This window comes from Carcharhinus amblyrhynchos, chromosome 12, assembly GCF_965287045.1.
Source record: "Carcharhinus amblyrhynchos chromosome 12, sCarAmb.v2.hapA, whole genome shotgun sequence".
Taxonomy (NCBI): domain Eukaryota; kingdom Metazoa; phylum Chordata; class Chondrichthyes; order Carcharhiniformes; family Carcharhinidae; genus Carcharhinus; species Carcharhinus amblyrhynchos.
In genome coordinates, this window is record NC_137335.1 from 29518399 (window position 1) to 29535670 (window position 17272).

Genomic DNA, 17272 nt, shown 5'->3' on the forward strand with positions numbered 1-17272 from the left:
AAGCAACTACTGAAATGCAGCTGTGACTCACCACTGAGAAACTTGTAGCTGCAGTGGGATTTAAAGACAATGATGTAAATTGCAAATTCCAGATGGTTCCAACTGTCTTCCCAGAATAGTTACCAGGAAAAATTAAAAGAACTAAAACCAGTTCTAACTCTAGGGAAACTAGTGCTGATTCTTATCTCTCACCTGTGACTGCCTGCCCCACAGGACTTCCCAACCCCCACTCTGACCCCACCCAACTGACAGCCTAACCATCCCCACCCCCTCCACTGACCATCTGACCTCAATACATTTACATTACTAAACATACCTTCTCCCTGGTTTCTCTGACCTTTAAATTTATCTACTATAAATTAGCTAGTGGTATTAAAAAAAGAGGGTGTGCCTGACTTGCTGTTGACTCTGCTGCCCTTAAGACAAGGCCTCAGGAACTTGCTGCTCTGAACATGCTTGCCCATGCTGAGTTAAAAGGTAAGGTGAGAAAGGAGTTCTGGAATTCCAGATAAATTAGGAGTGGATTGGTAATCCAACTCTCCCACTCTATGGACATTCAGGGCCAGTAAGGCGTTTACGTTAACCAAACCTACTGAACGGTAGAGATGCTGAAGTAAAGTTATTACTCTTTGGACAGCTGGGGCAGTATGCTCCCCACTGCATCTTTTGAAATAAGGATCTAAATAAGACAAGGATGATAAATTGTGAATGAATAAAGTAATTGGGTAGACTTTAAAATACAGACTAATTGGAGTCTAGTGATGCAAGAGAATCATAATTCTGTTTCTGAAAACAAATATTGGACTTGTCCAAAACAAGGTGGCCGGGGGGAGGGGTTGCTTAGCCCAACTGTTCATCAGTAAGCTGGCTGCCTTGAACTAAGAATATAATCAGCACATTGTTAGTGTTTTGTCTACAAGTAGTTATTCCAGTCACTTGGTTGAGTGCTGAGGCAGACTAAATAAAGTGGACATGTATGCAGCACCGCAGAGTGAATAGAATGGGGCACTTACACCAGTCGTTTCAATATACATTTCTAAAAGTTTAGTACTCCACCTTTTGGTAAGAAATGAGAATTGCAACAATATAAAACCGAAGAATTTGTTCCTGCTCAAACTCTGGCCAGCAGAATTTTGAATTCTTGTAAGATGAAGCTAAAGAGGGCCAGATGATTGTTGGTCTAATAACTCTAGAAATATCTGAGCAGATATGTGATCACCATATTGCTTGAAACTACACGAACAAGTTAAAACAGCCAATTAATGATCTGGCCAATGAATCAGACACCACCCTTTCAAGCAGTCCATTCCAGATTATAACAGTCTGCTGCATAAAGAAATACCCTCAATCTCCCCTTTGAGTGAAGTGGTACCACGGTGTAAAGTCTTAATTGACTAATTCTCTTTTAAAAATGATAGTGCTCTGTAGTCTCTTTCAGCCAGTAGCTTTATAGAACATAGAACATAGAACATTACAGCGCAGAACAGGCCCTTTGTTGTAGTCCATAATACAATAGTGCTATAAAAGTGCTATGTAAAGTTAATCAGGCTTGTTTTTTTGAGGCAGGGTTGAAGAGATTTGGTTTAAAACTAGAGTGTAGATGAATAGGAGGTGACTTGATCAAAGCCTAAGATCCAGAGGGGTATGGAAAGGTGGATTTTACAGTCAGCTGTTTACAGCATGGAAAAAGGCCCTTCGGTCCAACTTGTCAGTGCCGTCCTTTCCTTAAACCCCTAAGCCCGCCCCACTTGCCTGCATTTGGCCATATCCTTCTATACCCATCTTACTCATGTAACTGTCTAAATGCTTTTTAAAAGACAAAATTGTAACTGCCTCTACTGCTACCTCTGGCAGCTTGTTCCAGACACTCACCATCCTCTGTGTGAAAAAATTGCTGCTCATTTTTGGAGAGGATGTCTTTTATCAGAAAATCCAGAATGAAGGATGACTCATTTAAGTCAAGAAGAAATTGTTTCTCTGAGAGACGGGTCTCCAGAACTCTTCCTCAAAAGGCAGTGGAAGCAGACTCTGAATATTTTAAGGCAGAACTGGATAGATTCTGAATTACCGGGGGGCGGGGGGGGGGGGGGGGGGGGGCGGTGGTAAAAGGTTATCGGGGTTAAAATCATAGAAACCCTACAGTGCAGAAAGAGGCCCTTTGGCCCATCAAGTCTGCACCAACCACAATCCCACCCAGGCCCTACCCCAAATCCCTACATATTTTACCCACTAATCCCTCTAACCTATGCATCTCAGGACACTAATAGGCAATTTAACATGGCCAATCAACCTAACCGGCACATCATTGGACCTGGGAGAAAACTGGAGCACCCGGAGGAAACCCACGCAGACACGAGGAGCATGTGCAAACTCCACACAGATAGTGACCTGAGCCGGGAATCAAACCCAGATCCCTGGAGCTGTGAAGCAGCAGTGCTAACCACTGTGCTACCATGCCGCCCACAGAATATGGAATGGAAATTACATCATATCAGTCATGAAATTATTGAATGGTAGAGCAGGCTCTAGGGGTCACGTGGCCTGTTCCTGCTTCTAATTATGTTCCCATATGGCAAATGGCCAAAAGCTTGGTCAAAGCAATAGGATTTTTAAAAGGAGGAAGGAAATCAAGCAATGGAGAGGCTTAGGGAAGGAATTGAAGAGATAAGGGCCGTGACAACTGAAGGCAAGGCCACAGTGTTGGATTAATTAAGGGCAAACATGCTCAGAAGGCCAGAATTGGAGTTTTGTGGGTCTGGAGGAGATTACAGCAATAGGGATGGACTTGAAGGCAAGAAGGATATTTTAAAATTTAGGTATTGATTGATTGGGAGCCTGTGTAGGTCAGCAAGAAGTGTCGCAACACCAGGTTAAAGTCCAACAGGTTTATTTGGTAGCAAAAGCCACTAGCTTTTGGAGCACTTGCTGCTCCTTCGTCAGGTAAGTGGGAGTTGTGTTCACAAACAGGGCATATAAAGACAAAAATTCAATTTACAAAATAATGGTTGGAATGCGAGTCTTTACAGACAATGAGAATGGAGAGAGTTGAGCACAAAGGACGTGTATTGTCTCCAGCCAGAACAGTTAGTGAGATTTTGCAAGCCCATGCAAGTCGTGGGGGTTACAGATCGCAAGACATGAACCCAGGATCCCAGTTGAGGCCATCCTCGTGTGCGGAACTTGGCTATCAGTCTCTGCTCAGCGACTCTGCGTTGTCGTGTGTCATGAAGGTCGCCTTGGTGAACACTTACCCAAAGATCAGAGGCTGAATGCCCATGACCACTGAAATGTTCCCCAACAGGAAGAGAAAATTCCTGCCTGGTGATTGTCGAGCAATGTTCATTCATCCATTGTCGTAGCATCTGCATGGTCTGCCCAATGAACCATGCCTCAGGTCACACTAGCTGTAACCCCCACGACTTGCCTGGCCTTGCAAAATCTCATTAACTGTTCTATCTAGAGACAATACACATCTCTTTAACCTATGCTTAACTCTCTCTCTGCTCACATTGTCTGTACCTTTTAAGAGTTGATTACCTATAAAGACTTGCATTTCAATCATTATTTTGAAGATCAAGTTTATGTCTTTACATGCTCTGTCTGTGAATAGAACTCGCACTTACCTGACAAAGGAGCCGTGTTCTGAAAGCTAGTGGCTTTTGCTACCAAATAAACCTGTTGTACTTTAATCTGGTGTTGTGAGATTTCTTACTGTGCTTATCCCAGTCCAACGCCAACACCTCCACATTAGGTCAGCAAGCATAGGGGTGATGGGTGAATGGGACATGCCACAAGTAAGTTTTTGATGATCTTACATTCCATATGGTAGAATGTGGTAGACCGGCCGTAAATGCATTGGAGTAGTCAAGTTAAGAATTGACAAAGGCATAGACAAGTATTTCAGTAGCAGATGAACTGAGGTAGAAGTGAAATGAAACCATTATTCCTGTGCACTCAGGCCTCACCTTTTTTCCATTACACTGACTGTTACTGTTGTTTTCTGCTCTCATCTTTAATTTGAAATTACAAATTACTTTCAATTTCTGCCATTCTCTTACCTTGGTATGATCTGCTATCAATACACTATTGATCAGTGTGTGGCGATCATCTGAAGAGAATTGCTAGTTAATCATGTGACATTGATTGTACTATAAATAGAGACAGTTGGAACACTTTGAGGTCAGTGCATCTTGTAGGTTAGTACCACCGAGGATATGTTATGCAATAAACATGCTTGATTCTGAAAGATCTGACCATATTGATTCTTCCTCTATATCCCTTACTGTGAATCACTTCTGACTCTTCCTTTCCTTGAGTTATCTGTCTCCATTTCTGAGATAAGCTATCAAATAATATTCACTATGAACCCCCTGAATCCCAAAACCACCTCAATGTAAAGTCCAGAAGAATAAAGGAGCTGAATGTTATTTGAATGCAAAAAGCAGCAGCACAGAGGGATTTGGGAATCCATATGAATAAAACAAAGCTAAGTGATAGGAAAGGTAAATTAAATGTCAGCTTTTATTTCAAAAGGAATGGAATATAAAAATCGGGAAGTCTTGCTAAAACTAGTTAGACCACGTCTGGAATATTGTGGACAGTTTTGGTCTCCTTATCTAAGGAAAGATACACTGGCATTGGAGGCAATCCAGAAAGTTCACTGTCTGACCCTGAGTATGGAGGGATTTTCTTATGAGGAGAGATTGAGTAGGTTGGGCTTGTAATAGACAAATTTTTAATCAGTAAGGGAGGCCAGAGTTATGGGGATAAGGTGGAGAAATGGAGTTGAGGATAATCATCAGACTAGTCATGATTTTATTGAATGGCAGATCAGACTCCACTGCCCAAATGGCCTATTTCTGCTCCTACATTTTATGGTAACTGCACTTCCTCAGACTGTGGAAGCGTTCATTTACATTCTTTAAGTTTCTACATCTCTGTTGCATCTGTTCTAATGCTGCAGTCTTCCCTGCAAGCATTTGATCTTTCTTCCTTTTTCCTCAACCAAGCATTCACTCCTATCCTGATGCATAGGACCCCCAGTTATTTCTGTTCCATCCATGCACTTCTACTTTCATCCTCTCCCTCTTTCTAGTTCACTTGATTGATTGATTCAGGGATGAAGTTCTTGATGGAAGAGTGATGAAGCAGTTTAGGTCTATACTCACTTCATTTCAGAAGAACGAGAGGAGATCTAATTGAGATATATAAGATTGTTGCCCCTCGGATGCAGGATCAATTGATGTTACAGACAAAGACACTCAAACTCTCATTATCGTAAAACAATCTCCTTTATTTATTTACCTTACTTTTGTGGTAACTTAGTATCAAAACTCCACAATAAAAAGTATCAAAACTTCATTACATAATGTATTGAACCTTTTGTCTTACTTTTATTATGCAAAGTATCTAACCTCTAACCTACTTCATAATACAAAATGTATCCAAAAGGTATCAAAAGCTTCACAAAAAATATCCAAACTTATGACTTGACCGTGGTGAGGTGAAGTGATCAGACTCCCTCGGGATGAGTTTTATTCCAATGGCTCCAAGTCACAGGGCAGATTTTCTGGCTGCGCTTGCCCCAAAATTAGAAAATCCCATCCAAGGTCAACGGACCTTTTCATGGTCCGTATCCCACCCGCTACCGTCCTCACAGCACAGTGGTTCGCAGTGGTGCCTCACAGCATCAGGGACCTGGGTTCAATTCTGGCTTTGGGTCACTGTCTGTCTGGAGTTTGCATGTTCTCCCTGTGTCTGCATGGGTTTCCTCCAGGTGCTCTGATCTCCTCCCACAATCCAAAGATGTGCTGGTTAAGTTGATTGGCCACACTAAATTGCTGGGTTTTTTTCAGGGGGATTAGCAGGGTAAATACGTGGGGTTATGGGGATGAGCCCTGGGTTGGATTGTTATTGGTGCAGGCTAAATGGCTTCCTTCTGCATTGAATGGATTCTGTGATCTGCTGTGGCGGGCAGGGTAGAAAAATTCTGCCCCAGACTTAAGAATGGGGTCAAAAGTTATAGAGAAAAAGCAGGATTAGGCTACTCAGTTGGATGGTCAGCCATGGTTGTAACGAATAGCAAAACAGGCTCTAAGGGCCAAATGGCCTCTTCCTGTTCCTATCTTCTATGTTTCTATAAGAACATGAGAACTAGGAGCAGGAATAGGAGTAGGCAATTTAGCTCCTTGAACCTACGATTCAATACATGGCTGATCTCATCTTGGCCTCATCTCTAGCTTCTCCACTAAGCTTCTCCTGTAGTGGTAAGTCCTGCAGGTTATCACTCCCGATGTCTCTTTGACTTTACTAGCGCTGATCATGTTTCCAATCGTGTATTTGCAGGACAGGCACTAACCAACCTTTTTGGTCACAAATGCTCACTTGTGTCTCTCTCAGGGTCATATTTCTGTCAGGAACACAACGCATGGGTCTGTGTTCAATCACTGCCTGTTCAAGGCATAGTAACAGCCACTGTCCAATTAACTCCTGAGCCTGTTCTTTGATGATACGGAGGTAGCTTTTGTTTAACTGTCAGGGTACAAGATGTTAAGGGGAATGACAGGGTAGATGTAAGTAGGTGTTCCCTCTTGTTGGACATTCTAGAACGAGAGGCCATAGCTTTAGGCTTAGGAGTAGCAGACTTAAAGCAGAAAAGAGAGGAATTGCTTATTCAAAGGGTAGTGCTTCTCTGGAATTCTCTACTGGAGAATACAGTGGATGCCAGAACGCTAAACAAATTTGAGGACATAGGTTTATAATTAGTAGTGGGATGAAGGATTATGGGCAGGAGTGTGGAGATGAGGCCAAGATGAGATCAGCCATGTATTGAATCGTAGGTTCAAGGAGCTAAATTGCCTACTCCTACTCCTAGTTCTCATGTTCTTATAGAAACATAGAAGATAGGAGCAGGAAGAGGCCATTTGGCCCTTAGAGCCTATTTTGCTATTCATTACGGCCATGACTGATCATCCAATTGAGTAGCCTAATCCTGCTTTTTCTCCATAACCTTTGGCCCCATTCGCCACAAGTGCTATATCCACCTGCCTCTTGAATACATTCAATGTTTTGGCATCAACTACTTCCCATAGTAATGAATTCCACAGGCTCATCACTCTTTGGGCAAAGAAATGTCTTTTCACCTCCACCCTGAATGGTCTACTCCAGATTCTCAGACTGTGACTCCTGGTTCTGGACACACCCACCATCAGGAATATCCTCCCTGCATCTGCCTTGTCTAGTTCTGTTAGAATTTTATAAGTCTCTATCAGATCCTCCTCTTTCATCTGAACACGAACAAAAACAATCCTAACCTCGTCAATCTCTCCTCCATAGATCAGTTCTGCCATCCCCGGAATCAGCCTGCTAAACCTTCACTGTACTCCCTCAAGAGCAAGAACATCCTTCCTCAGAAAAGGAAACTAAAACTGCACACAACACTCTAGGTATGGCCTCACCAAAGCCCTCTATAATTGCAACAACAACGTCCCTGTTCCTGTATTCTATCTCTCGCAGTGAAGGCCAACATGCCATTTGCCACCTTTACTGCCTGCTGCACCTTTGTGCTTACCTTCAGTGACTGATGCACAAGAACACCTAGGTCCCGCTGCATACTTCCCTCTCCCAATTTACAGCCATTCAGGTAGTAATCTGCCTCCTTGTTTTTGCTTCCAAAGTGATTAACCTCACATTTATCTAAATTACACTGCATCTGCCATTGATTTGCCCACTCGCCTAATCTGTCCAGATCACTCTGAAGGATCCCTGCATCCTCGTCACAGTTCACCCTCCCACCCAACTTGGTATCATCTGCAAACTTTGAGATGTTACATTTTGTTTCCTCATCCAAATCATTAATATATATTGTGAATAGCTAGAGTCCCAGCACCAATTCCTGTGGCATCCCACTGGTTACTTACTGCCTGCCAATTTGAAAAGCACCCATTAATTCCTACTTTGTTTCCTCTCTGCTAACCAGTTTTCTATCCATTTCAGTACTCTTTCCCCCAATCCCATGCACTTTAATTTTGCACATATGTAACCATGATGGTGTTCCTTTATCCTTACCTTCCACCCCACCTGTCTATACATCTGATAGTCCATCCACTGCCATTTTTGCCATCTCAAGCATGATGCCGCCACCAAATGTACCTTTTCAGCATTCCATTGGGAACTGTCACTCTGTGACACCCTGCTGCTCTGCTCATCAAATCATCCCCTGCACCCCCTCTCCTTCCGATGAATCCTTCCATTCAAATGCAGGAGTTGCAACATCTAAACATTTGTCTCCTCCCTCAAGTCCTCCCTCATCATCAATCAAGGCCCTATACTCCTTCCAGATGAAACAGTTATTTACTTGTACTACTTCCTTTGTTAGTGTACTGTAGTCACTGCTCACAATGTGGCATACTCTACATTTGGGAGACCAAACACAGATTAAGTGACCACTTTGCTGAACACCCCAATTCCCTCTGCAAGCAAGACCTTCGGATTCCAGTTGCCTTTTGTTTTAATTTTCCACTTCAATTTGGCACTTCACACCTTCCAGACTCAACATTGAACTCAGTAGTTTCAAGTCATAACCACTGAATCCATTTTGTTTACTTTTTCTTTTGTATTGATAACAAAAGAAACATCAAAGTTTTTCATCTCGCAAACATGAAGACACTATGCAAAAGCACTAGTATAAGGGGAAAAGAACAATTTATAAGAATGCTGAGTGGTTGGCAAGTGGATCGCTAAAAGCGTGGGCATGGAGAATGCTCCAGGCAGTGCTTACTGACAACATGTGTGATTGGACAACATTTCCGAACTATTCCTCAGTGTGCTCAGAATTACGCTGACAATCAATTTAAGATGGTCAGTTGGGCTCAGTGTGGTGCATTACATGTATTGGAAGCTACATGTTAACACACAGGACCAAGTTCTTTGCAGACAAAAAGAACATGTGCGCACCTTACACTTGCTGAAGTAAGTGACAGCCATTTGCTGATTTCATTCTGAAGGCAATGCCTGAACCAATCTGGGTCAGCTACCTGGTTTAAATTTCAAACAATGCTTGGCAGTTAACTGTCAGTTCGGAGAGGATTGATGGCAACAGAATTAAAGGAGCGAGGCACAGAGCCCTATTTTACCATTTTGATTCTAAGTGCTGGACGAACTTGAAACTGGGAGTGTTTCCGATCTGACTTTAAGACCCGCCCTCAGGCACCTCCGTATGCACTCTGCCTGAAAAAATATTATTAGTGATTCCGAATTGTGCTGCACAAGCCTGTGGGCGGGGCTTAATGCATCTGAAATCCTGCAACTCCAATCGGCGCCACGAATTGCGCTTGTGCAGAAAAAAGTTAGAATGTGACTCCGCTGCCACATCATTCCCGGGCTGGATATTGCCTCCCCCTGGCCGTCCCAGACATTGCCCCACCCCCACAACATTAATGACCCCCTTATTCCCCACCCCCTCTGCCACCTAGACTGATCACATGCCCTTCCCCCTCACTGATCTCAGACAGAGTGGCAGCAGATCCTGCCCCCCCCTTCTCCCTCACTGATCTCGGGCAGAATGGCAGTGGACCCCTCGCTTCTTCCTCAGATGCTCAGCACTTATATCCTCACTAACTGGAGCGCCCGAATTGGACTTTTGTAGTGCATGGTCTGTTTCACTCCAATTCTGAATGGGCAAAGTGGTGGTAAAGGGGGAAAGGTTAAGTTGGGCGTGCAGCCCATTAAGTCAATTTAAATGAATGCAGTGTGGATAGTCACTGACTTAACTCAGCAACTACTCCATTCCAGTTCTGCACCTGTTTTGGATGCAGTCCCAATCATGGCTATTTTCAGGCCTTGGTAAAGGGGGAACTGGTGCAGAGGCTGGCGTGGATCAATCTACTCACCTTACACCCGACTTTATCAAGTTTTCGCACTCAAAGGGGCGCAGCTTGATGGTAAAATCAGGCCCACGTATCTTCGAGCTAACCTGGGGACCTGAAGGGTAAGTTAGTGGTCAGAAATTTAGTGGAATAGGGTAGAGGAAGTAAAGGTGGAACTTATGACTCTAATGCGCTCGGTGGGGACATAAAGGGAGAAAGGAGAAAATCCAGAGAAAGATGCAAGTCTAATTTTCAAAATACATTCCCTGATTGTACTTCAGGATGAAACTCTCCATTGGTTGGAATCATAGCTAGCACAGAGGAAGATTGTGGTTGTTGGTCAATCATCTCAGCTCTAGGACATTACTGCAGGGGTTCTTCAGTGTAGTGTCCTAGGCCCAACTATATTCAGCTGCTTCATCAATGACCTTACTTCCATTATAAGGTCAGAAGTGGGGATATTTGCGATCACTGTACAATGTTCAGCACCATTCGCCACTCCTCAATACTGAAGCAGTCCATGTACAAATGCAGCAAGACCTGGACAATATTCAGGTTTAAGCTGACAAGAGGCAAGTATCATTTGGGCCACACATGTGCCAGGCAATGCACACCTTCAACAAGGGAGAGATTCAAACCAACTCTCCTTGACATTCAATGGCACAACCATTGCAAAATTCCCCACTATCAGAATCCAGATGGCTACCATTTGAGCAGAAACTGAACTGGACTAGCCATATAAATATTGTGACTACAAGAGCAGGTCAGAAGGAAGACTCTTGCAGTGAGTAACTCACCTGATTCCTCAAAACCTGTCCACAATTTACAAAGCAGAAATCAGTATGTCTTAAAGCACTCTATAGGAAACAAATATTGCCTGGAAGAGAGCAACTCCAACTACTGTTCAAGCCAAAGCAGCCTATTTGATTGACATCCCATCCACAAACAGTCAGTCTTTCCCTTGATGCACAGTAGTGTGTAGCATCTACCAGATGCACTGCAGGAACTCTCAAGATTCCTTAGGCAGTACCTTCTAAACCCACAACAGTACCATTTAGAAGAGCCTATCCAACATACAGCCTACTCAGCCTTGTTACCCAGCCCATGTATTCAAAATGTCAGTAAGTGAACTTGAAAATTTTCCAAAGAACTGCCCCTCCAATCACAGTTTCCGGTGCCAGTTGCAGGGCTGCTGAGCGGGAATGGAGTGATTGCTGAGTGGAGTGAAGTCAGTGGCTATCGAACAGGGGAAGAGACCGACTGTTAATGGGAGAGGGGACTAGCAACTGGTTGGAGATGAAGACTAGCTGTTGATGGTGGAGGAAGACTGGCAGCTGGTGGGAGAGTGAGACTGGCTGCTGATTGGAGACTGAGACTCACTGTCACTCGTGGTGGGGGTGTGGAAGGAAAGAGATGCTGGCTGCTGGCATGTGAGAGAGGAAAGAGATCCCCAGTCTTAGGATTCACACACTCACTCACTGTCATACACCAACATGCTCACACAGTAGGTGAAGATAAATTAATGAGTACCAAGTGTGAGCTGGAAAAACATTGTTTGGCCCTCTTGTACTCTAATGGTCGTGTTTATTAATTACTCAATATTTTAAATGACCAATTTATTGTTTTGACATTGCTATATTTTGGCTGAGGATGTTTTTTTTTCCTTCATACCTCAACATTTTATTGATATTCATGTTTAATGTTGCACCAAACTTTAACTTTTTGAAATTTGCTCATTGGCCTCTTGAGTGGTTAAAAAAAATTGAAATGTGGCCCCTTGCAGAAGAAGGTTGAACAAACCTACCTAGAACGACAAGATCAGCAGACACCATCCCCTCCTAGCCTCTCACCATCCTGACGGTCATATATTGCCCCCTCTTCACTGTAAATGGGTCAAAATCCTTGAATTTCCTCCCTCACACTTCCATGGGTGTACCTACACCATGTGGACTGCAGCTGTTCAAGAAGGTAGCTCACCGCCACCACCTCGAGGGCAACTAGAGATGGGTAATAAATGCTGTCCTAGCCAGTGATTTACATCCCTTGAATGAATAAACAAATTTAAAAGTGCATTAAAATGAGCTCAGGAAGATGTAATTTTGATGCAGTGGATTAATATTAAATAAATCCCATCCTTAATGGCAGATCATTTAATATACAGCAGTGCTAATATAATGCTAACTGTCAGGGTTGGCTCAATGGCACCACTCATATTTTTGAGTCAGAAGATCATGTGAGCAAGCGCTCCTAATGAAGCTGTAATTTTCCATGGATAACTAAGGGCATACTGTCTTGTCAACAGTGTAATCCTGTGTGTGAGATGCTAAACAGAGGTCATGGCTGCACATTCAGATAGACACAGAGGGCTCCATGATGCTATTTGCTATTTTTGCCTACATAACACAATGACTATACTTGAAAGATATTTGTTTGCTACAAAGTGCTTTAAGACATACTGGTATAATGAAAAGTGCTATATAACTGCAAGTTTGTTATTCCTTTTCTGACTTTAATGTGTGACAGATGAGATTTCTCATCATACAATCATAAAATTCCTACAGTACAATAGGTGGCCCTTCAGCCCATCAGTCCTGCACTAATAACAATCCCAACCTATCCCCATAACCCCATATATTTACCCAGCTAATCCCCCTGAAACTAGAGTCAGTTTAGCATGTCCAGTCAGCCTAACCCATGCATCTTTGGACTGTAAGAAGAAACCCAAGCAGTGGTGGAGAGAACATGCAAACTCCACGTAGACAGTGACTCAAGCCGGGAATGCAGTCCAGGTCCTGGCACTGAGGCCAGTGCCGATATGTGCCACCATGCTGCCTTACTCGTCTACTCATGTTATGGCATTTACCTATTGAATTGCATCATCTTCAGTACTGTCACTCTGAGCAAGATCCTTGGCTGGTAGCTTTTTCTTTTCCAGCAGGTGGCTGTGTTATTACATTAGCTTCACCTACGTTATGCCTAACCAGCTTTTCCAGTGGCTGGTTCACATCAGATTAATGAATTTTTCTTCCTCAAATGAATTGGGCTCCAGTTTGTCATGTCAGTTTGGATTCTCTCAGGAAGCTTTTAAAATTGTTGAACACTTGTGCCAACCATCAAGACTAGGCCTGGGCCCTGTAAAGAAATGGCTGCCTTCTTTCATGCCTAAGGTTTCAGAGGGACATAGAATGATGAAATGGACAGAGACATGGATAATTAAATTTAATACAAAGCGTGAAATAATGCATTTGCTCAAAGATTGAGAGGCAATAGAAACTAAGTTGTACAATTTAATGGAGTGCAGGAATTGGGACTTGAGAGTTCATTTCCATAAATCTTTGAAGGTGATAGGGCCAGTTTAAAAGTCTGTTTCTGAGAAGGAAAGAGCACATGGAATCCTTGGCTTTATCAGGTGGAGTGCAAAACTGGAAAATAATGCTAACTCTAAAAGATTGGCTAGATTTGAATATTCTGCTCTGAAATATTCTGTTGAATTCAGGGCACCACACTATGGAAAGGATGTCCAGGTTTTAAAAATAGCGTAGCAGAGATTTGCTAGAATCGTGCCATGGGTGAAGTGATTCAATTATGTGAATGACTAGAGATACTGGGATTATTCTCCAGAGCGGACAAAGTTAAAAGGAGATTTGATAGAGGTGGTTAAAATTACAAAGGGTTTTTATAGAGTAATTAAGGTAAACTGTTTCCAATGTTAGAAGTGAAGATTGATAAAGGGAACGCAGTGGATGGTGTCTGTATAGTTTTTAAGAAAGCCTTGATGAAGTACCACATAAAAAGGCTAGTTAAAAAAACTGTCATGGAATAGGAGGGTTAGTGTCAGCTTAGGTTTTTGGACATGAGATGCAGGGGGTTAGAACAAAGAAAATTACAGCACAGAACAGGCCCTTCGACCTTCCAACCTTGCACAGACCATGCTGCCTGACATAACTAAAACCCCCTACCCTTCTGGGGACCATATCTCTCTATTCGTATCTTATTCATGTACTTGTCAAGACACCCCTTAAAAGTCACTACTGTTAAGGGAAATAAACTTGCACGATGACAAAGATAGAATGGAAGGATGTAACTGACTGGATTGCTCTGCAGAAAACCAGAATGGATTTGACGGGCCTAATGCCTCATCTGTCTTGCATGACTCTGAGAAGGGTCTAATTATAAGAAACAGATCTAAGGTGATTGACAAAAGGATCAGAGGCAACATGAGTTAGTGACTAATGATGACCTGAAATGCATGACCTGAAAGGGTAGTGAAAGCAGATTAACTACTTACTTTCAAAAGAGAAATGAATAAATACACGAAGGGAGAAAAAGCTACAGGGTTATGAGGAAAGGATAGGGATTAATTGAATACCTCTCGCAAAGAATTGGGACGTGTACGATGGGCCTTCAGTACTGTATCACAACGTGCTCGTGTTACAGGTTGGTTGTTGGTCTTTTGAATCATTTGACCATGCAAGCAGAATGTGTATTTAATTGCTTATTGTTAAAAGTAAAGAAACTGCATTTCTAACATGCTCTAGATTGATTATGTGTAAACTTATATTCCTTCTAATTTGTCAGTTATGCTGGACTCCAGCTTTTGATGTTTCATACAATTTTCCTGGTTACACTGCTTCAGGCATAGTATAGAAGAATGTAGATGGGTGGTTCAGCTGCAGACTAGGAGCTTGTAAAGGTGAGATGACAATAGTTTCAGAAACTTGTAGTCTATAAAATCATGTAAGTAAAAAAAAAATCTTTGAGGGTATTGATAGATTTATGATCTTTGCAGTGAATGAATTTCTGGTACAGGAAGGTCCTGCCCTCCTTGAAATGCGAATCCGACACCTCGTCAAAGGAAAGAGAATTGATCAGGCTACAAAGTTGGCAAAAGTTTGTGCAGAACATCCAGAAATTGGTACAAAGAGTATTTTTAAACAGATCTATCTTACCTGTCTCTGTACTGCATCATCCAGCGACATATTAATGGAAGAGGTAAGCATGGTCCAATTATTGATTCTGTTATGGTTTTGACAAAGTAAAGCTAGCCTAGTAATTTTATGAAAGATCTTTTTAAATGAAAACTGTATCTATGTTCTTTCAGGGACTTCCACATCTAGCAGTATTATTTCCAAACAGAATTTCAGTTGTGAGATATCTGCAGGCTGTCAACTAACAGTGGATGCTCTGATCATAATTTTCAAATCCTCACTGGATGAGGATTATTTAGAGAAATGCTAATGCTGTACCTTTGTTTAAAAATGAAGCAAGGAATAGACAGGATGGTATAGACCAATCAGTCTGTTCTCAGGAGGAGGCAAATGATTGAAATCAGTTCTGAGTGATTAGATAAACTGTTACTTCGGTACTGAATAATCAAGTACAGTTAGCATGGACTTGTTAAGGGAAGATAGTATCTGATCAACTTCATTGAAATTTTTGAGAAGGCTCCATCAAGTGCAATTGATGTGGACTGCATATATTTTAACAGCTTTTGACAAGATTCCACATGGTTTAAAAAAAACAAGACAGTGGGATCCAGAGGAATGTAAGCTGGCTTGATAGAAAATTGGCTGTGTTGCAGGAAAGAAAGGGTAATAGTTGACAGGTACTTTTGTGACCGGAAAACTGTTTCCGGTGGGGTTCTGCAGGGATCAGCATTATGTCCTCTGCTTTTTGTGGTATGTATTAGTGATTTGGACTTAAATGTAGGGGGCATAATCAAGTAGCCATTGATGATACAAAAATTGGCCACATGGTTGATGGGATATTAATGTACAGGTCAGGTGGGCAGAAAAGTGACAATGGAAATCAACTTGGTGATGCATTTGGGGATGTCAAGCAAGGCAAAGGAATACACAATAAATGTGAAAATATTTACGGTAATGAGGGGTTATTTTCCTTGGAACAGGGAGAGGTGGGGTATTATGGGGAGATTTGATTGAGATGTACAGAATGCTGAGGGGCCTGGACAGAGGAAGGGTCTGTTTACTTTAGTAGAGAGGTCAGGGAACATAGATTTAAGGCAATTGGTTGAAGGATTAGAATGAAACTGGGGATTTTTTTTTTCACCTAGAGGGTGGTATGCTCTGGAACTTCCTAACTGAAAGGCTAGGAGAGGTGCAAATCCTAAACTCATTTAAAAGGTATCTGTAACTTTCAGGAATCTACAGATCAGGTGCTTGAAAATGTGATTAGGCTGGGCAGCCCATTTTTCAGTAGGCACAGATGTGATGGGCAGAGTGGCCTCTTTCTACGCTATCAATTTTTCTACATTACCTAAAAATCTGAAAAGGATACATAGGGATGTGGGGAAAGTGAGGGAGTGGCAATATGTGAATTGCTCCTTAATGGGGCTGGCATAGACACAGTATCCAAATGGCTGCCTTTGATGGTATAATGGTTCCATTCTATGATATTTATTTTGAAGTTTAATACTAATGTTTATGTAAATAAAACTCAGCTGGCTGAGAAAAGGGCCCAGAGAAAGTAAGGGTCAGTAAATCATATACCTTTCCAGACAACTGTCATTCTCTGCAGCAAAGACTGCCATGCCAACTTCTGAGTCACACTGTGTGATGCATAATACAGAACTGACCACAACAGCATAAACCATCATCTTGCAAGGCTGTCACCCAGAAGTTAATTTTACATTGTTTCACCTCAAATAAAAGACCAAACAGAGTTCAACTACCAGAATCAATTAACAGTCAATTTGGCTTTTCCTACGTTGAGTTTTGTAGAGTACAATTGATGTATCTGAAAAAAAATGCCTGTGATGAAGGTTAGCTGTATCAGCACATCAAAAAAATGTTATTGTGATGTCTGCTCCCACTAGTGGATTTGGTCATCCTGGTTAGGTCAGGAATGTTCTCTCTCCTCCTGTCGTAATCTTCTCACAATAGATAGAGCTTTTCAAATCTTAATGCAATAGTAGAGTTTCATAATTGAAATGTGACAAAAGCAACTAAACCTCTGATATCTTCTACTAATGAAAATTAAACAAAGTCTAACACGAAGATGTCGAGGAACATAAGATGCCCTGCATGAGCTCACTGTGAAGCAAACTGTATGAACTGGAAGTGGACACAATACTATATTTTTTATTTTACCTTCTGAATGTGGTTATGATTCTGGGGAATGATTCCATGAATGACAGCGACTCTTCAGAACTCTTTGTGTGAATCAATTACCAAAATGCTATCGTTATAGCCAAGGCCAATATGAGACTGATGCTGGCCTTGCATGGTTCAGTCAGTGAGATGGAAATCACACTAAAGGTGTTCAGTGAGTCACGAAGAAAGTGGATTCATTGGCAGAGATAACATAGATTATCCACCTTAACTCTGTAATCTTGTATGTGTTCATTCTCTGCTCTTGAATGTCTCCTTCTACTCCACCCATGAACG

General features: G+C 42.1%; 1 protein-coding gene across 4 annotated transcripts in view; it reads left to right on the forward strand.

The window, feature by feature from the left end:
- Nucleotides 1–17272, forward strand: part of LOC145350880 (zinc finger protein 292-like) — a 197240-nt gene that overhangs the window by 157514 nt on the left and 22454 nt on the right. Inside the window, exon 5 of one of the 4 annotated variants that reach the window (XM_080200293.1) lies at nt 14656–14858. The exons of 2 other annotated variants lie outside the window; for them this stretch is intronic. In XM_080200293.1, coding sequence (XP_080056419.1) covers nt 14656–14858 — 203 coding nt within the window. Of the gene's footprint in view, nt 1–14655; nt 14859–17272 lie in introns of those variants that run through there. One more of the 4 variants, XM_080200296.1, reaches the window with a different exon arrangement.